Below are 20,921 nucleotides of genomic sequence, written 5' to 3'. Positions count from 1 at the left end.
CATAACATCAGTAGGGACCACATTATGGCGACAAAAAGCTATTTTGAAGAAAACCAATACTCGGTCCCCTCTCCAACGATTCTATGGGAGGCGTACAAGACAGTGCTCCGCGGGCACGCAATCTCCCTAGGGATCAACAAAGCCACATTGATAATTTAGAACTGGAAGTATCCTTGGCAGAGGCAGCACATATGGCAGACACTAATGAGGAGACGACACATAAGCTGCACCTTGCACAACAGGCATATAAAGCATACATACGGGAGGAGGCTAACAATACGCTCACAAAAACACAACACACCGTCTACGAACTGGGCGATAAAGCGGGTAAGCTACTGGCCTGGTTGGAAAAGAAGGAAGGGCAAGTAAATGGGTGGCGCAGATCCGTTTAGATGATGGACAAATAACAGCTGCACCGCAACAAATCGCTGAAGCGTTAGCGGCACATTATAAGATTATATATACACCAACCGCCACAGCCTCGAGGGATGACAATCTTGCATTCCTCCAAGACATACACATGCCCACATTAACTCCAGATGCAGCAGCAGCTCTGGATGAAGATTTAACACCGGAGGAACTCTCACAGGCAATAGGAGCACTACTATTTGGAAGGCTGTAGGGCCCAATGGAATTCCGGCGGAATTCTATAAAAAAGCAGCACCCCAGCTTGTACCACACTTGCTAGCCATGTACCCAGATAGCTTAGAGAAGGGGATCCTTTCTAGGGATCAGCGCCTGGCTACCTTAGTTGTGATACACTCCTGTGGTGGTTTACCAGGTTTGTGTATGTCCTATAGACCGATCTCCCTGATAAACGCTGAAGCAAAAATATTGGCTAAGACGCTGGCAACAAGATTACAACCACATCTCTCCTCTGTGATCCATCCGGACCAGTCCAGATTTATGCCAAACCGCAACACTGCGCTCAATCTGAGGATGCTCCATAGTGTTATAGAGCGTAGGTCCACCATAGAAGAGGACGCAGTTATACTCTCCCTAGATGCACAGATGGCGTAAAATTTAGTCGAATCAATCAATCAATCATGTAACTTGTAAAGCGCACTACATACCCGGGCGGATTTCAAGGTGCGGGGGGGGGCTGTTAGGGGTCGAAGAGCCAGGTCTTGAGTTGTCTCCTGAAGGTCAGCAGGTCTTCGGTTTGACGTAGGTGGAGGGGGAGGGTGTTCCAGGTCTTGGCAGCGCGATGGGAGAAGGATCTGCCTCCAGAAGTAGTTCTCCAGATGCGTGGGACCGTGGCTAGGGTGTGGTCAGCGGAGCGGAGTTTTCTGTTGGGTACGTGGAAGGAGAGTCGGCAGTTGAGATAGGCTGGGCCGGTTTTGTGGAGTGCCTTGTGTGTGTGGATCTGGAGCTTGAAGGAGATTCTTTTGTCGACGGGGAGCAAGTGCAGGTTCTTCAGGTGGGGGGTGATGTGGTCGCGGCGCGGGACGTCGAGGATCAGCCGTGCAGAGGCATTCTGTATTCTCTGTAGTCTGCTGATGAGCTTGGACGAGGTTCCGGCGTAGAGGGCGTTTCCGTAGTCGAGCCTGCTGCTGACCAGGACCTGGGTGACTGTTTTCCTCGTGTTTGTCGAGATCCATCTGAAGATCTTGCGGAGCATGTGGAGGGTGTTGAAACAGGTGGAGGAGACTGCGTTGACTTGTTTGGTCATGGAGAGTTTTGAGTCGAGGATGACTCCCAGGTTGTGTGCGTGGTCGGTGGGGGCCGGGGGGGACCCCAGTGATGTGGGCCACCAAGAGTCGTCCCAAGCGGAGGGGTTGGACCCGAGAATGAGGATTTCCGTTTTGTCTGTGTTCAGTTTGAGGCAGCTGTCCTCCATCCAGTCGGCGACGGCCTTCATTCCCTGGTGGAGGTTGGATTTGGCGGTGAGGGGGTCCTTGGTGAGGGAGAGGATCAGCTGAGTGTCGTCGGCGTAGGAGATTATGTTGAGGTCGTGTTGTCGGGCGATGCGTGCTAGTGGTGCCATGTAGACGTTGAACAGCGTCGGGCTGAGGGAGGATCCCTGTGGGATGCCGCAGATGATTTTGAAGGACTCGGAGCGGAACGGGGGGAGGCGGACTCTCTGAGTTCTGCAGGAGAGGAAGGAGGTGGTCCAGTCCAGGGCCTTGTTTCGGATCCCTGCGTTGTGGAGGCGCGTGCGTAGTGTGCGGTGGCAGACGGTGTCGAAGGCAGCGGAGAGGTCTGGGAGGATGAGGGCCGCCGTCTCGCCGTTGTCTAGCAGGATCCTCATGTCGTCTGTGGCGGCGATTAGGGCGGTCTCGGTGCTGTGGTTGCTGTGGAATCCTGATTGTGATGGGTCTAGGATGTTGTTGTCTTCAAGGTGTCGCGTGAGCTGGGTGTTTACTATCTTCTAGATGACCTTAGCTGGGAACGGGAGCAAGGAGATGGGCCGGAAGTTCTTGAGGTCGCTCGGGACTGTTTTGGGTTTCTTCAGTAGGGCGTTGATCTCTGCGTGCTTCCAGTTCTCAGGGAAGGTGGCGGTTTTGAAGGAGAAGTTGATGATTTTGTGCAGGTGGGGTGCGATGGACTTGCTGGCTTTGTTGAAGATGTGGTGTGGGAGGGGGTCGGATGGGGAACCGGAGTGGATTGATCCCATGGTCTTGATTGTGTCCTCGATGCTCACGTTGGCCCAGGTTGTCAGGGTGTTGTGGGTGGTGGGGTGCGGTGGGTTCGGTGCGGTGTGGTCGGCAGGGGTCGTCTGGGGTCTGAAGCTGTCGTGGATGTCGGTGATTTTCCGGTGAAAGAAGGTGGCGAGTGAGTCGCACAGGGCTTGTGATGGTGGGATGTCGTTGGCGTTGGAGCTGGGGTTGGAGAGTTCCTCCACGATGGTGAAGAGCTCCTTGCTGTTGTGTGCGTTGTTGTCAAGGCGGTCTGTGATGGAGGTCCTTTTGGCGGTCCTGATGAGGTGGTGGTGGTTGCAGATGGCGTCTTTGTAGGCAGTGTGGCTGTCTGGCGTCTTGTTGCTGTTCCGTGTGTTTTCTAGTTTCTAGCAATCTTCGTGTGCATTCCTAGGAACATTCAAGCTGGAGCTCTGAAAATAATATCCTAATCTTAATCTGGTATGAGTGAAACAACGTTTCCTCTCATCTGGTAAGGGCAGCATAATGAAAATAATGTGGGTGAAGGAACGTACGTTTAATACCAAATAAAAACAGATCTGTCGGCATCTGCTGTTTTGGAACACAAACCACTATCTTTTACCTCACCGTGTAAGTATTGTGTTCTGCAGAAATAACTGTACTGAATTTTTTTATGTTGGGACGTGGATAACGAAAGATAGGATCAAATTCAACTAAGAGAGCTCAATTGAAGCAAGACATCACAGTAAAACAGCATTTTGAAAGAACATTGAATTGTTACCAAACAATCCGCCCCTAGAGGGTGTAACCACATGAACAATGCATTATACATTTTTCGGCCTTCCAGACCTACAATGTTACCACTCCCGTCAGTAGAGCAAAAGTTCCAGCCATAGGAGAGATTGAAAATGCATTGGAAGATGGGGCAGGTGATGATTTTGAGGTCCCCCTTCCCCCAACTTAGTGGGAGGACCGAGAAGAGACAAAAAACAAGGCAAAGACGCGCCGAACAGTTTGGTGGTGGTCCAGTCTCCCTGGTACCACCACATGCTGAGATGTAGACTAAAAGGCATTTTAAAGGCGAGGCCTTCAAAGTATTATGGGGCGAGGTTGCAGCAAGCAGTGAATTTTATAGTGCGGCTCTCCTGCTGTGCCAGGGAGAGCCACAGTGGTATTTCCTTTTTTTTTTTTTTTTTTTTTTTTTTTGGGTTGTTGAGAATGCTGCTTTGCCTGTACCAAAGCAGTCAGCACTAGCTTTTTAAGAAGTAACACTATGACATGCACTCTTGTCGCAATCTATGCTGACTTCATAAATATTCTGTGTGAGGGGATAAGACCAATAATTAGAGCCCTGTTTATTGAGGAAGCCTGGAGTGAGTGCTGCAGGGATAAAAGGGCGCGGTAGTGGCTGGATGCCTTTATGCTACCACGACCAAGACAAGTAGGAAGGAAATAAAACAATAAATACAGACACGAACAGATAAGCACTAAAGTGGAACGTTAGTAGTTAGACCGTGTTCTCTGTGGGAATAAACAAAACACCAAAAGGAGGCACATAGAGGAAGGATTAACCAATAGCATGCAAGTATTTTTGAAGGATATTCGAAAGGATGAAGAAAGACAATGGGCAGGCTGTGTCGGCCCACGGAGTGGATTTAACTTTTCTTGAAGAGACTGCGCATGCACTGCCTAGGCTTGACCTAAAAAGGGGGGTTTCTAGTTCTTTACTTCCCCAGCACATCACTGCTGTCAGTAATAGCAAACCGTGAATTTTATATTGCTTTTTGTCCGTTTAGGAGTTTAAACATCGCTTAATAAAAAAAAACTATACTTCAGTTTTAGTAGTCAGTAGGTCTTTTCATCTGGAAACAATATTTAACTTGTGAAACATTTGCTTAAATGTAGATCCAACTTCTCCTGTTGCTGTAAAGAACACATCTCTGCACTGCATGAAACGTCAGAGGGATTGGCCTCTTCATAAGCGTAACAGACAACAAGCATTGGCAAAGCCAATAAGTTTCGCTTTTGCAAAATCTATTGACTTTGCCGATGTTTTAATTTTTTTACGTGTTGCACAGCAGTTGACCTTCTGTGCAGCATGGCATAAAGTAAAAACAATAATTAAAAAAAAATTGCTATGGTGCAGTGAGCATTGACTGCGCTTATTTTTCTTTTTTACTTTTGACCATGTTGTGCAGAAGCTGTGCAACATGTAAACAAAAATAAACATCATTGGCAAAGGCAATAGAGTTTGAATTGGCGAAAGCTATTGGCTTTGCCAATGCATGTTGGTTGCGCTTATGAAGAGGCCAATCCCTTTCCCATAATTCAGACATAACTGCAAGCTCATGCGAGAAGTATGCTTCCATATTGCGCAGTTCCCGTTATTTATTCTTTCTCACTCTATAGGTCTATATATAACACACAACAATATCCCTGTATCCTCCAGCCCCAAGCTACGGTGGTTTGTGACTGGCTTGGGCAGCCTCTTAAATCCAAACCAAGTTCTCTGCTTCCACAGAACGGCCACAGACACTCATAAGTTGCAAGAATGATTTATCCCATATAATGTGTTTCGGCCAAAGCCTTGAACGATATAGATTTATCTAAATATATCCATAGATAGATTTATTTACTTATCGAGTTTTGTATAGTGCGAACTTGACCCGTAGGTATCAGAGCACTTTACAGGGTTAGCACAGTAGCAATTACATGACGCGAATGAGGCATACATAAAGATACACAATATGCAGTGAGGTAGAAATGGAAGCATAGCAGCAGTTACACGCGGTGCATATGGGGTATGCAGGGAATCAAAAATCTAAAATACATAGTTACGATATGTAAAAGATAATGACAGTAAGTGCAAGGATTTATGCAAAATACGTGGTGAGTTAGAATGGTACCACAATAGCAGTTGCCCGAGGTGCAAGTATGGTAAGTAGGAGAAACATACAAAATATATAGTGACAATATATAAAAGAAGACTACAATAGACACAAGGAAAATGTGGATGAAATAGTTCAGAGGTAGATTTGATACAGTGCCTCAAGAGTAGGGGAAGCGGAGTCACAGTTTTTCCCCTGAGGTCTTTGAAGGTCAGATTCATTGGAGGGTGGAAGGTAGGAGCGCCGGGCTAGGTAGTTAGTTTAAGGGAGAGATTTTACGTATTTGTTGGGAAGAAGTAATTTAAGTGAGGGAATGATTGATTGCCATGTATGACCTGCAGCAGTTAATTCCAAATTTTCGGCTCATTCCCGGAGAATTAGCAAGAACTTTGTTTTTCTTGCTTGAATTTGAGTGGAATCAGGAGTAGAGTGTTGGAGCTTTGAATAGGTCTATTTGGGCCAGCTTCTGGTAGTTTGTTAGCAAGGTAGGATAACATTTTAGTGTAGAGAGCTTTGTGGATTATGCTGGCTTCTTTGAATATACACCTTGCCTCCATTGGTAGCCCATTGAGTCTCTTGAGAGTGATGTGGTCAAATCGACTCTTCCCCAGAGAGTTGTCTGGCTGCTGCATTGAGTGTAGCTTTCAAAGGGAGGAGGTATGATTTTGGGGGGCCCGTTATTGTTACGTTGCCGTAGTCCAGCTTGGAGAGGAGTAGGGATTGCACCACAGTTTTATTTCGTCAAGGAGAATAAAAGGTTTGACTTTTTTAAGGTGCTTCAGCATGTAGAAGGCACTTTTTAGGTCTCGCCTGGCGTAGGCTGCGCACATGCGCAGTCTCGCTGGCGAGATTTAATGATTTGAGGTATTTTGTGTAAAGGGCATTAAGCCCCGCCCCTCTTTTTCATTGGCTGGTGTCCCCGTTTATGCTAAACGGTGGCCATCCATTTGAAAATAGTTGGTTGTGACGTTTTCGTTTGGCTTTTTCTGCTGTCCCACTTGGACGGCCTCACCTGCTTTCCTTCTGAAGTAAAAGGTTTCTTATCTTTATGGGGCCAAACACATGGCCCCATAAAGATAAGAAACCTTTTACTTCAGAAGGAAAGCAGGCGAGGCCGTCCAAGTGGGACAGCAGAAAAAGCCAAAAGTATACGTCATGGCGAGCGCTTGTTGTACTACATATTCTTTTAGCCTTAGAACACGCCCTAAGTTTGTTCGCTAGTGAAATAGTTCTAGTTATTCAAGCATCTATGTAAGGAAAAGTCCGGAATCTCCACGAGTATCTGCTTAAATATGCAACGGAATAACTTTACCGAATTTGAAAGATATTTCTTACACGAAAAGAATAATGCAAGCATTAGATGAGTTATTTATTTTTACTTTTGTGCGTACCGTAAATTAAAATATCTACCGTCGTGCCATGTACGGTACATCTTTACTAAATAAAATGTCATTCGAATGTTCCAAAACGGCAGCTAATTAGGCTATGAATACAGTTGCTTCTGTTTTGTCTTCTTTCTATTTCACATAGTGTAATCACGCAACTAAAATAGCTAGTAGGATTAATGCCACGGTAAGTGTATCGATCCCAAAAACAACATTTCCCAGATTTCTTTAGTTTGGTTGTCCATTCAAGCTTCCAAGGCTCACAGGGAGGGCGGGGAGGCGGAATGTATGCGAGTCGTGATTGGTGCACTGCTGTTTACACCTCGCTTCCATTGGCGGCAGTTGCCTGACGCCCCCCTGGGTAGGCTGCACCGTAAGATCCGGCCATGGGAGTGGAAGAGACTCGTGTGTGTCAGGCTGGGCAGTTGGCACTTGTACCCATGGAGGACTCCGAGGGGCCTGTGGTAGGGGCGCGGGTCGGAGACTTTCATGGTGACGAGGAGATCATCGAGGTGTTGGAGCTGAATGGCGACGACCCGGACTCGGGTACTGAGGGGGTGCAGTGGGGTTAGGGGTACAAGAGGTGCTTTCTGGACTTAGGGGGATCCATCTACCCCTGAGAGCATTCACGAGTTTTAATGATTTCTTCTAATGTTGATATTCTGGTCCATGTTGTACTTTCGATTGTATGCTGTGGGTCTGTCACAATTTAAAAGGTTGGCTTTTTCGAAAGTAGGCATGAAGTACAATAATGGGAGGCCCACAGCCAATATTCCGAGAAATGCTGTGGTGTAGGGTTGTTGCTACGTGTTGTAGGGGGAATATTTCTATCGGTGGTTCCAACACTAGTAGTAGGCCAGGGCTCGCAGGTCCTTTTTCATTAGTAAGTTAATTGTATAGTCCTCTGATTCATAAGCAGTCAGGGATCGAGAGGGATGCTCTCAGAGTCCCGGCTGGACCTCGTCGGTGGTACAACCTGCCTCAGTGCGAGCGATGAAAGCGTGTGCTAGTCTTCCTTGCTGAATCTGTTGTGCAGGGAAAGTAAATTATTCTTGATGCTTCTTTGAAAAAGTGTAGCTTGCTTTCCTGCTGCCAAGATGTACATGTTCGGCAAGGAAGCAAAGCTTGCACTGTTGCTGCTCAATTTGTTATAAATGACTCCATGTCATGTATAATATCTTTGCAAAATTCAGACTTTTTAGCCAACTGCACTTTGCATGTCTTTTTACCTCATAATGGCAGCGTTAACAGCAAAGCCATAAATCCCACAACACAACATGCTATTGGCTGAATTGCCAGTATTGGCTGAAGGTATTGTGTAATAGTGCCACTGGCAGACTTGCAAAAATGCATATTAAAATGAAGCACTTGACGTTTGGCTATTTTTCTAGTAGGCAGTCAAAAATTAAACAGATCAGTGTGAGAGAGGATAGCGGGAGCCTTTCAGATGCAGATGAGAGCATATTCTTGCTAATTGGATAACATTAACACTCCTTCAAACAAGCATTGGCATAGCCAATTGGTCTCGCCTTTGGGGCCTTATAAGTGTTTACTTATCCAGCACAATATCCTTGGTGCAACATCAACTGTTGCATAGCTAAACACTTATAAGGTCCCAAAGGCGAGACCTATTGGCTATGCCAATGCTTGTTGCTGAGGCGTTAATTATTTTTCATGTTCAGGTCACTGTCTAGCGTAATCCCTAGAGATTTAACAGTTAGAGATGGATAGTTTACAGTTTAATACAGTGAGGTTGTCATGCCAGATGTGAATAGGGTAGGACTTCTCTTTCTTATGGATGAAGAGGAGTTCGGTTTTGTTGGGGTCGAGCTTAAGGCAGTTGCTGGTCAGCCAGGATTGAACTGTAGAGAGAATACTATTCAAGTGTTGTACATCATTAGCTGGCAAAATGTTATTGTACAGTTGGGTGTCAAATGCATAACGATGATAGGCAGTTCTATCTTGTTTCAGGATTATTGTGAGGGGTTCCGTATAGCGTTTAAATAGGGCAGGAGATCTGATTGATCCTTAAGAACACCTTGTGCGACTGGCTTTGCTGTTGAAGTGTAGTTATTTAGTTTAATTTGCTGAGAGCTTTGGATTAGGAAGGAAGCAAACCACTGAAGGACTGTACCATTGATACCTGCCGTCTGTGAAGGGTTGTTTAATAGAATATCATGGTTGATGGTATCAAAGGATGCAAGAGGTCTAGGAGGCAAGCTTGGCCATCATCCAGAGACCTGTGCAGGACGTCTGAGATGTTCAGTATTACAGTTTCTGTGCTGCAGCCTTTCCTGAACCCAGATTGGAAGGTATCGTGAAGGTTGTATTTTTCAGTGCGATTGGTGAGTTGTGCAGGCACACATTTTTCAATGGTTTTGGCAAGGAGGCAAAGAATGGTTATAGGTCTATAAATGTTTAGGTCGTGCTGGCCGGCTTATTGATGAGGGGGGTGACTTTGCCGATTTTAAGGGTGCCGGCAGTGAGCTGGTGGATAATGAGGAGTTAATGGCTTTCGTCCATTGAGGAGAGAGGATTTTTTTTCTTCTAGATTTCTGACAAGCATGGAAGGAAGGTGTCAGAGAGGTTGGCTTTAGACAGGCAAGTATTTTAAGAACTTCTTCAGGGATGGTGTTGAATTCCATCCACGGTGCCTCGTTTTTCTCTGCAAGCGAATGAGGTTGATGTTCTGTATTGCTGAGGGACGGAGTTCGGGGGGGGTGGGGGCATCATCAGTTGGTGGCGTGGCATTGGATGGGCCCCCCTTTTTAGAGAGGGTGTCTTTGATATAGGGTGGGGGGCGGGGTCCAGTGAGTTCGATGTTTATTATTTTTTCAGAGAAGAATGCGGTAAACTCTTGACGGTGCTTAGTAGATTTAGAGAATGAGCGAGGAGGTTTGCTGTTTGATGATGTTGAAGAGGTTTTAAGGTCTGCTCCTAGATTGGTCAAGCTGGGCTCGGAAAAAGGAGGATTTTTCTCTGAAGATATGTTTTTTGTATTTTAGGCGTTCAGCTCGGAGGAGCAAGAGGTGGGTTAGAGAAGGTTGGGGTCTCCAGGTTCCTTCAGCCAATCTAAGTTGACGCCTCTCCTTGCTAAGGTCTTTTTAAACCAGAATCTGGAGGGGATACCCCTTAAGGTTCTATGGGGCGATGGTGTCCAGAAGGTCTGCTATTTTTATGTTATAGCGGTAGGTGAGATCATCAGATGAGTTGAGGTCAAGTGGAGGAAATATTTGGGAACTGACTAATGCTTCTAACTCTGACTGGGGTATTCGGCGTGTGTTCATCGCCCAGTTCTTAGGTCGGATGGCTTGGGAGTGGAACTTATGTTGGGTAACATTGAGGTCAAACACAATTATGTGGTGGTCATCCAGTCTGAAGGAAGAATTGCATGGAGGGATATGGTGTCATGCTTAGAAATGATTGCAGTGAGGGTAGACCCTTTATTGTGAGTTTGCTTGTTGAAGTGTTGGGTGAGATCATTCGTCCCCCCCCCCTCCCTCCCCCCCGAGGGAGGCTAGGGCTTGTACTGTTGGATCTTAGGCATTGTTTAGGTGCAGGTTTAGGTATCCTAGTATGATGTCTACTCTGCCTTGAGGAAGTTTTTCATAATTAGGTTTTCAACGTATTGAGATTTTCCACCTGGCAGGTGGTAGATAACATGAACTTTGATGGGGTTAGGGCCTTTGGAGGAGAGTTGGACTCCTAAATATTCGTAAGTGGGGTATTTCATTGTGTTGAGGTGATTAGACAAAGATTATTTTTGTGGATGATCGCTAACCCCCCAACAGTGTGGTCCTTGTGATCACTAGGCCTGGGCGTTAAACTTCGCTCTGTTTGCGGAGTTTTCTGCACTTCGCGGAGCTCGCGCAGTGCAGAAAACTCCGCTTCGCGATGTGCAGCGGAGATTTTTCCCTGTCCACGATCGCGAACATTAAGTTCGCGATCGCAAACAGTAAGTTTGCGATCGCGAACAGTTAGTTCATGAGTGCGAGCTGCCACACGGGTAGAATTTCTACCCGAGCGGCAGGAATACCAGCACAAACTGCAGTTCACACCACACTCCGCCACTCTCTGAGTTTTTTTTGTAACTTCACGGAGTTCTACGTAGCAAAACTCCGCGAACTACGCCCAGGCCTAGTGATTGCACCAAATGACTGAGAAGCCCGATGGGGCGAGAAGTTCGATATAAGGGTATGAGTGGACATTCAGCCAGGTTTCTGTTAAAAAGCAGGTGTCGATTTTGTCGTAGGATGGTTTCAGCTATTTCTGTAGCATAGACAGGCAGGCAGATAGGCAGGCAGGCACTTCTATCGCTCACAGCTCCTCCTAAGAGAGTAGATGTATTTATTTATTTAATTCCCTGCAGGTCGTTTGCTGTTGTGTCATACAATAGATGGCACTCTTTCTCTCTTGTACATCTACATTGTCTGTAGCAGCAATTAAATACTGAAATGCACTGGGTCACATAGGTTGTATGCAACAAGTTGTGGAGGGTAGTTTGCAGAGTGCTTTTTGACCTTTTAAGATAGAACCCAAATAATATAAATGTTCTGTAGTACCTCTGTACTTTGTGGCACTAAGAGCTGAAAATATTTAATTTTTTCATAGATTTTCTTTCTTATCAATATGTATCGCTCCCCAGTATTATTTTTAGGTCTCGCCTTGCTATCGCGTAAGCGATCGCAAAGCGAGACTATTGTAAGCGAGTTTTAAAAGTGCTCCCAAAAAGCGGATTGCATGGCTAGCACGCGCACAATCACGCGCATCGTGCCGCCATGCAATCCGCTTTTTGGGAGCACTTCAAAGGGTCCGCTCCCCCGCCTGGAATGCACTCCCCCGCCCCCAAGCGCGCGCCACGCTCCGCCGGCCTTGTCTTGTTTCACTTCGCCGCCCGTAATGCATTTTTTTTCTCTTTAACTTATCTTTTGATCGGTCACGAGGTCTAAGTGCACCGTGACATGCTAACCCACTTTACTGACTGCAACATAGTTGTTGTTGCAGGCACAAAAGCTACGCATTTCTCCGACGGCACTTCCCCAAACATAAAACATTTGTTAGAAGCTCTTCACTCCATACGTTCCTCAACCGTAATGCATTTTTCGGACTTGCGTTAACTTTTAATCACGAACACGGTCTAAGTGCACGTGACACGTTCTCCAGCTTTTCCCACTATGACCGTACTTCCACTTTTTCAAAGTTGTTCTTGAAGGCACAACAGCTATGCATTTTTCCAACCACACTTCGACCAGCTGCTATAGGAGGCACACGGCATGTTTCTCTTCATGAACCGGGCGCCCGCTGTGTTTTATCTTTTAAAATGGCAGCCGCGCATTTTCTAACACCACAGCTCTCGCCAGTGCAGGAGTGGGTTTGTGCCCTTCACCCTCCTAGCTGCGTCTCTCCCCTGAATCCCAGCTGTCTTGCGGCGCACCGCAGCTCACTTGCCCACTTGCTTTTTAAAGTTTCTCGCGTATTCTTCTCTACAGCCTGTCAGGCACACACAGCCGGAACAAGCTTCATGCCCTAGGCGATTTAAAAAAAAAAAATCAGCCGCACAGCAATACGGAAACATTGTGGGCCATTTGTGTAGCCAGAAGCATACTGTATAGCCTCCTTAATGTGTGCTTTTCTGTGTTGCCAGCTTGTGAGACTTATCCAATGTTAATTTAATTTACAAGTGTGTGACATACATACATTATCAGCATGGCACCCTTTCACGAGGGCTACGCTGTTAATGGTTTCATTGTTGTCTCTTTCCATGCTCCTCCACCCCCCGCTCTCCGCTCTCACTTCTCCCTCCCTCCTTCTTTAAAGAGCTTGCTGGAGCTCCGTTGTCATCAAACCTATCACTGAGCAGGGGCGCTTTACACTCATCATTGCAGTCAATCTGGTAAACAAAGACGCCCTGCACAGAATCCACTTCATCGATCTAGCTGCCTCCTTCCTATGCATTTCATAAAGCAAACCTAATCCACATCCATAAAACCACTGAGAAACTAACGCTTGTCTACTTGGCACATGCAATGTGGAAATACTGACGGAAATATTCAATAAATATCAGAACCTGCAGAAAACGCTGAGCATGATATTTACTTGTCAATTAAGTGTGAGTAGAGTCTGTCAATTACGTATCAGCAGAATGTATGTATTTTTTCAGTTTTTCTCTTGGTATGGCATATATTGGCAAACTATATTTGCCCACTTTCCGATGATGCAACATCTTGTGCGTGTTCAACATAATTTGTGGCAAGAAATGTCCATGGTGGTAATATTGAGGTCTTGGTTTCTGTTCCCCACAACCTGCATTTTGTATTCCTTTATACTCGCACTCTCTATCCGAGTCGCGCTGTATCCTCACCTCGTGACATTATGCTGCCAAACATAGGCACCCCACAGTTTTTTTGCCCGCACCACATCACATCCGCCCACTGCATACGTCCATGTCTGACCCATGCAGCACCTTGAGCATTATTACAATTATTTGCAATGGTGATTTATTTTATTTGTAATTAAACATTTATACTGGAATTATATAGCTACCATTTTTAGGTCTCAGAATGACATCTGTTCTTTTTTTTCCACCATGTGGCATGTGTATGCAAAATAAAACAAGCATTTGCAATGCAATAAGTCTTGCATTTATGAGACTTTGAGCTATTGGAATTGTAAATGACAATGCCTTTTATTTATGTGTTGGTTTGTAAAATATAAATGAAATGCATTGCTATTTACCGTGCCAATAGCTTAAACTCCCGCAAATGCGAGACCTATTGCATTGCAAATGCTTGTTTAGTTTGTGTGTGTTTCCAGTTTGTAATAAATTGTTGTAATTTTAACAGAAATATCTTCCTGTATCATGAGTGTACTCTGCTACATCATAATGCGATTAACCCACATGACATTGTCTTGCTATTTACATTCTAGCACGTGTGGAGTGAAAGTGAGGACTGTTTGCCATTTCTGCAGCTCGCGCAAGACTACATCTCTTCCTGTGGCAAAAAGACACTACATGAAATACTGGAAAAGGTCTTCAAGTCATTCAGACCAGTAAGTACACTTTATGTCCTCTGTGCTTCACTGTGTGTTCAGCTTGGTAATTGCGTTTCTTTTGTCTCTGTGCTATCACTTCTTAATTCATACACCACAGTAATGCCTCATCAGCCATAAGTCAGGGCATCAGGGAAACTAGCACTTGCAATGCAATAGGTCTTGCATTTAGGTGCGTTCGAGCTATTGGCATTGTAAATGACAATACCTTTTATTTATGTTTTGCTTTTTAAAACATAAATTAAAGGCATTGCCATTTACAATGCCAATAGCTTAAACTCTCGTAAATGTGAGACCTATTGCACTGGAAAAGAAAAAAAGAAAAAAAAATTCTGTTTTTGTTGCACGCTTCATCTTGGCATGGGAGCGAGGGAGGGACTGGGCTGTAAATCCACACTCGCTGGCCGGCGCAGTGCAGAAACAAAAGCGCATGTTGAAGCACGGTGCTCACCTTAGCTTCTTTAATCTAAATTGAAAACGGCGCCGATAATAAATAAATAAAGGCCCGCACTTGAAGTCAAAGCAGTGCTGTTTGGCAATCCATTAAACGGCATTCGACATGCTGCATTTGACCGAGCAATACAAATAATGTGCCGTGCAGCGTCCATGAAGCAGCCGCTGTGCTGGTACATGAGCAGAAGCAAAGCAAAAAGTAGTGCTTACAAGACTAAATGACTTGTACCGTGTAACAACCGAAGTATAAGGGCCAGTCGCTCTAGGAGGTTACAATTGAAGACAAGGCGGTACTAAGGAGGGACTAACAAGCCTATTTACGAATCGAAAAGCCAGCATTTGCGAAGGACAATGACACAAGCCAATGACAAATATGGGCGGAGAGTGGGCGGGGATCCTATTCCATATTCTAATACATCAAGTTTCGCAGAGCAGCGCATGCGCGTTGACTCTAGGCTCGACGTCAAACCAAGTTACAGCTATTATTGCCCAATAGCATGTGGGTGGTTATAACTAGCAGCCCCCTTTTCTCATGAAAAGCAAGCAGACATATGCTCATTCTGACTGGTTGGTTGAACTCCTAGTACTCATTATTAATAGTCTGCCTGAAGATGTTCTTTCCCCAAGATTGTTTTCCTCCTTTGATTTACATTACCCAAATAGTTAGCTCTGTTTTGTTCTGACCTACTAATCTTCCAGGTAGAATCACTGGCAATACCTGGACATATGTATAAAAAAAGCAGACTTTGAATAAACACCACCGAGCGAAAATGCCTTAAGGTACATTTCCATAGTAACAACAAACCCTTCCCCACACATACCTGCATGCTTTGCCGGGCCATGATGAAACTCCCTATCCCACCCTTTATATCTGGTTGAACTTGCTTGGCCATTCACTATCCATGTCCACTGGGAAGTAGACCTCTTGAGCTCAGTAGTCAACAGGGTTAACTTCTCTCCCATGAAGCATGGCCTATCACTGAAGTCTTGCCTGCAAAAGTATTGCGTTGTACAGAATTTGGGGTAGTCCCCCTTCCTGACTGACTGGCATGGTCCCTTGAGGGAAATCATTTCTTAGTGTCACCTTTAAAGACGCACTTTATATTTAGAGGTAAAAGTTGTATTCCAAATAAAGCTTCAAATTAAATTGCCCTTGCTTAAGATGTTCTCAAAATATATGTATAGGATGCAAGAAATTCTTTTCAAACTACCAATATATGTCTGTGAATAATGTTTACATTCACTAGTATTGGATCTTTCAAGAATTATTTGTCGTTAAGTTGAAAATCTCACTGTAAATCCAGAAAGCAGTATTATACCAAACTTAACCTGCATAGGTGGAAATAATGTTCACTTTGTTATCCTATTCACATCTTTTAAAAAGAACCAACTCTCACTCGATCAGGTTGCTGCCCCCTGATTACCACTTCCCACAGAAGATACCATACTTAAGATTTTCTGCTGCAAGTCATGTGAAGGGAGTCTCCCTGGGCTCTGCTATGTCCACGTTAGGAAAACCTTGATATCTTCAACTCTTTCATGTCTAACCGACATGGACTACTTCTGAAACATACTATGCCTTAATTTGTCCTACATTCTTGGTGACAGAACATCATGTCAACTATATCACAAACGGTAAATGCCAAGAATTCCCTAGCTTCAGTGGGTTAGTTCGAACCTAGCTCCTAAATGGCTAAAATGCTCATAAAAGTGAGTGGTTTACAATGCCATTCATCGAGCTTTCAGTATGAAACAACATCAGCCAAGGTGACTCCTAAGAAGGTATTAAAGAAATCTGAATGGAGGCGTTCAAGAGACCAAAGTCCATGATAACAAGTCTCACAATAACTGGTGTTTCTTAAGATCACAGGCAAAAATAAAAAAGAAACCTACTTCATTTAAAAAGGTACCTTTCAATACTCAAACAAGCATCGTTTTCAACTCCATCGATGGTTCCATAAAATGTCAGGTTATGTCTTACAAATTGCTGTTTATTGTGTCATGGAAATTGTTTACAGTAAAGTGAACTGTCTGACAATTGTGCTGGGTGCAGGGAGTGTGTTAGCAAAGACTGGTGGTTGTGAGTTTTCTTCTAAAACAATACCTTGTAAATGAACTGTATAAATAATTCAAAATGCATCAGCAGTTAAGAAAGCACAGTGTAATGGAAATGGAGTTTAATTGGATCAAAACAAATCGGACCACTTTACTTCGTGATATGCAAATGATAAATATTTGCCGACACAAGAGTTCCACTGATTATTGGTTGTAAGTAATATAGTTTTTATCAGTAAAACTGCAATTCATTGTGAAATGTTGTGGCCGTTTCAGTGGAATATGTGCTGTCTGTAAATGGCAGTGTGCAACCACCTTATGCTTTAGTAATATATTTGTAACAGTGTGCTCCAAACTTCCCCACCTGGTACATGCTAAACTTTTGCCACTCTCCTGCTACATTGCTGTTGCTGATTTGCTTTTTTGTGTGATTCTTGGATTTTTTAAAATAATTCCTGGGACTTCAGTGATGTAACATTGATGGCAGTATCCCTGACCCCAAAATTCTTTCAGCACCACTGTTTCTGATTGGCTGATTGCAGCATGAACCCAGACTGCAAATCTAGAGTTGACATCAATCACATGGCATCTCACATTTGTTGTTGGTCAGTGATATAATGTGCTTCTCATTGCTTGAATTCAGGTCAGTATATACATCCCAAGACGCATGCACTCAGTGCCCTGTCCAGGATTGAGTAGCAGTGTTGCTCTGCACTTGGAACATAGTCCGTCATGTGCTTCTCCTGTGCCTTTTTAAGATGTGGAAGCTGGCTGAGTCACGATCCCTTTATTCTAGTCTGTTGGAATGGAATAAACAGGCCTCTCTATGTGAGGCTTCTTGTTGAATAACCTGTATTCATTTTAAATGTGAAAGTGTTGTGTAGTTCCTACAAATCTTTATAGGATCTGCGCTTTTAGACAACATAAACTGTGGAACTGGTGTTCAGACTGATTCAAGACACCCTCACCGGATATCTTTGCCTGTATACTAGCTAGCTCACAGTGCCACTAGTTGCCCCTCTTACCAGGGAGCAAATAAATTATGACAATTATTGAACTTGACAAGCCTGTCACATCAGGGATCGTGGAAACAGTACAGTACTTTTCGCTCAGTCACTCATGCTCACTTTGTCTCACAGACATACACCGAATAAACGATGGGGACATTTTTATATGCATTTATTAAACCAGCGTCATTCTAGTGTAAAATACGTGTGCTGCAACAACCATAAGACAGAAACAGATGTATATGGTTATAAGAACCAACAGAGTAAATAGATAGTAGAATTCTACCATAGTGCTAAAGCAATGGATATATGCAGGCATATAAATACATGACAGTGATAATACGTACTCCTACGATGCTAACCCTAACTAAATGTACCTAGCATGTTTGTAGGTGTACAGCCAAGAATCCCCCTAGGATAAATCTAACCCCATTAACTGACGTGAGAGAACGAAGCACCGCGTCTTGGTCTCGAGATGGACACCCCGCTAAGGATGTCAGACCCCTGCGTGCTGGAGTATCTGTGTGCAGGGACCTCAGCTTCTCGTGTCGGCATGGAAGTCTTTTTTTTCCTCTCTCCGCCCTAGCAAAGGCGTGATGTTTATATTCCCAAAAGGCACCCTCGGGGGTTCTACCTTGCTGTGTCATTTCGGCCGAGGATGACGAAAGTGATGAACCTTATAAACAGTTATTAGGCAGAAGATGGTATTCCTGCTGTGATTCTGAGAATCCTCATGCATAATAAATGAGGCTAGTTTTCGGGGAAAACTACAGCAGCATTTATGCAGCACCTAACTGGGTAAAAGGTTGGCACCAAAACCGGTTTGTAGTACAATCACAGGGTAAGTGTAGGTGACAGGTTAGGTGACTACCCAGACCTATGTTGGGGTACATTGTGAATCATAACACACTCTCCTCATCTGACTGGACTATATATCCCAATATATATATGTATAAGAAAAAAAATTTCCTTGTAATCAATCAGAAAAACAATGTTAACCCCTTCAGTGCCCATGACGAGATAGTCTCGTCATGGAGCGCGGTTGCGCTGTGCCCATGACGAGACTATCTCGTCATGAACCCCGCCCGCTAATGCAACGCCCGGCACAGGGCGTGGAAAGGGCGGGGCACTGAAGAGGTTAATAAACTGTCCTAAAATGTTATAAAAAATATATAAGTCCGTTGTATATGATTAAAATAAGTTTGAGCGACTGAATACGCCTGAAAGCCATGGTGCTCAGTAAAAGTAAGGAAAAAAAATGTAATTGCGATTTTGGTTGTTTTGGAAAAAGGCCGAATTGTTCCCAGCACACGGAGAACCAAATGTTTGTCTTCTGTGTGGGAGACGCAACATCACTGCTGCTTGCCTTCGCATACAATGGTCCCTGCAACACCTCACAGATCAGGCGACTCGAGCATCAGTTCCCACAGCCGATGCTAAGGAAGCATTTGAAACATCCAAAGACTGTGTGCCTGTAGTAGAGCCGGTGTCCAATCCAACAGGAGCTGAAGCATCCCGTGGGCGCGCTAAGAATGCCGACATCAGCATGGGAATAAGCTGAGGAGACTGCTCTACGTTGGCCTTTAACAGGCCCAGCCATACATCCAAGTCTGGAGGCGCAACCAATGAAAGTGTTAGACAGAGTTCCAAAACGCATTCTTGTCCGCAGATTAAGCAGCGGAGAACCGGCAGAACACAGTCAATCCAGACTGGTCAGAATGATAGGAACCAAGACTAGCTTAGCTCCTGAAGTCGAGGTGTGCCGAGATGGAGTACCATGCGGTCATGACAACGTCGCTCCAAGAGCGTTTTTTCCATCTCTTTGGCGATTGGGACGGCCATTGCAGAGCAGAAAAATTAAAATCTGGATACCCAATACCAGTAGCAGGATTAGCGGAAGCCCTCCACAGGGCTCGACAAATCCACTCGACCGCTCGCATTTGCGAGGTAAATTTTATGAGGTCGAGCTATTTTTAGGTCCTACTCGCCCTTTCTGGCGAGTAGGAAAACATACTAACTTTTGTCCTCCGTCTTTGAAAACGGAGCAAATGTGACAAGATAACAAGATTTAAAGGCCTTGTCACTTTTGCTCCGCTTTCAGAGACGGAGGTCAAGTAGGTCACTGTTAGGGCGAGGAGATTTTTCAAGGTACTAGTCCTGCAGGACTAGTACCATTTTTCAGATTTTTCGAGCCGTGCTCCAGAAACGGTTGCCAATATGGAGTGTATAAAAGCTAGAATCACTCCGAAGCCTGTCTGAAAGGTGCTTATTAGCCCAGAAACTATGGTCTTTAATATGTGTACAATACCTTTTATATCGGACATGTTAAAGATACGCTGTACCATTTCTCCAAAATGGAAAGGGCAGTTAGTTCATACTAGTGCCTGTATCTCAGCTGAGAAATTTGCAACCTGAAGATCAAAAGTTTCTCGGGCTGAGGTTAAGGGCACGTCCTTCTATAAAAGCATGGCTTTCAGTCGGCTCAGAGACTCAAACCGTATAAAGGAAATATTTAACGAAGGCCGTAACGGCGCCTCCCTGACTGTGTGGGTTGGTGGAAACAATACTTGCATACAAGTAGCCCTGGAACTTACTGTTACTAGATGTGCGATCCCCGTAAGCATCCCACAACAATCTTGAGCATTAAGTAACTCCTATTCCAGAGCAGCCTGAACACTAGATTAACCATGGCAACTGGGGATCCCTTAACATGACAGGATAAGTTTGCAACTAAACCATTACAGGCCCCGTGAAGGATAATATCCTGGCAAATTCAAGACCAACTTAATGAAGTCTCACAGTCTGTACCGCTGAGAAACACTTCAGTGTCCCCATTCACGGATGAAGTTCTTTCCCCTCGCTTCATACCTGCCTACCTGATGGTATTCTAGGCAATATTGAAATTGGAAAATTGTTACTGGCAATGTTATATGGCCATGAATTAACCATTCTGTGGATGGTGGCTCTGCCACTGTGAAAGGTAATTGGTCTAATCTTTCAATGTACAGCATTGTATATTTTGCATCTCTTTGTACCATTCGCGTCTGCCTTTCTGATAGATTATATGCGGAGAATAGATATGTACTGTTAATTTATCACGGGCCATGTAACCAGAGCGCAATGATTGTAGCGTCCAGCTTAATAATAGAATGGATCTCACTGTGATTGCCCATGTTGTAGGATGAACAGATCCTGTTCCATTATATCTATAGCAGAAGACACAATGTTGCCCAGTGACTAAATACTGGATGTCAGTGTGGTCATTCCATTATCAACCACTGTCAAAGCCTTTTCTAAGTTAATATTCAATCTTTCTGCAGCCTCTTGTTGCAAGATTTTCCATACTTCACTGTAAATGGCATATGAGAAACGTTTACGACGTGGTTTCCGGGGACCTAGCAAAAAATCCCTTCAATCCATGTCATCTGAGCGTAAGGACAAGTATTGTTTCACCTGGGACCGTGTTGAGGTTCTTAGCCAATC

The 20,921-nt window shown here is 44.6% G+C and overlaps 1 protein-coding gene across 1 annotated transcript in view; it reads left to right on the top strand.

The window, feature by feature from the left end:
• Positions 1-20,921, top strand: part of MTURN (maturin, neural progenitor differentiation regulator homolog) — a 116,575-nt gene that overhangs the window by 12,410 nt on the left and 83,244 nt on the right. Inside the window, exon 2 of the mRNA XM_085630633.1 lies at positions 13,801-13,923. Coding sequence (XP_085486759.1) covers positions 13,801-13,923 — 123 coding nt within the window. The remainder of the gene's footprint in view (positions 1-13,800; positions 13,924-20,921) is intronic.

The sequence above is a fragment of the Triturus cristatus genome, chromosome 10, assembly GCF_964204655.1.
Source record: "Triturus cristatus chromosome 10, aTriCri1.1, whole genome shotgun sequence".
NCBI lineage: Eukaryota > Metazoa > Chordata > Amphibia > Caudata > Salamandridae > Triturus > Triturus cristatus.
The sequence above is the reverse complement of the archived record's forward strand: the minus strand, read 5'-3'. Positions and strand labels throughout refer to the sequence as shown.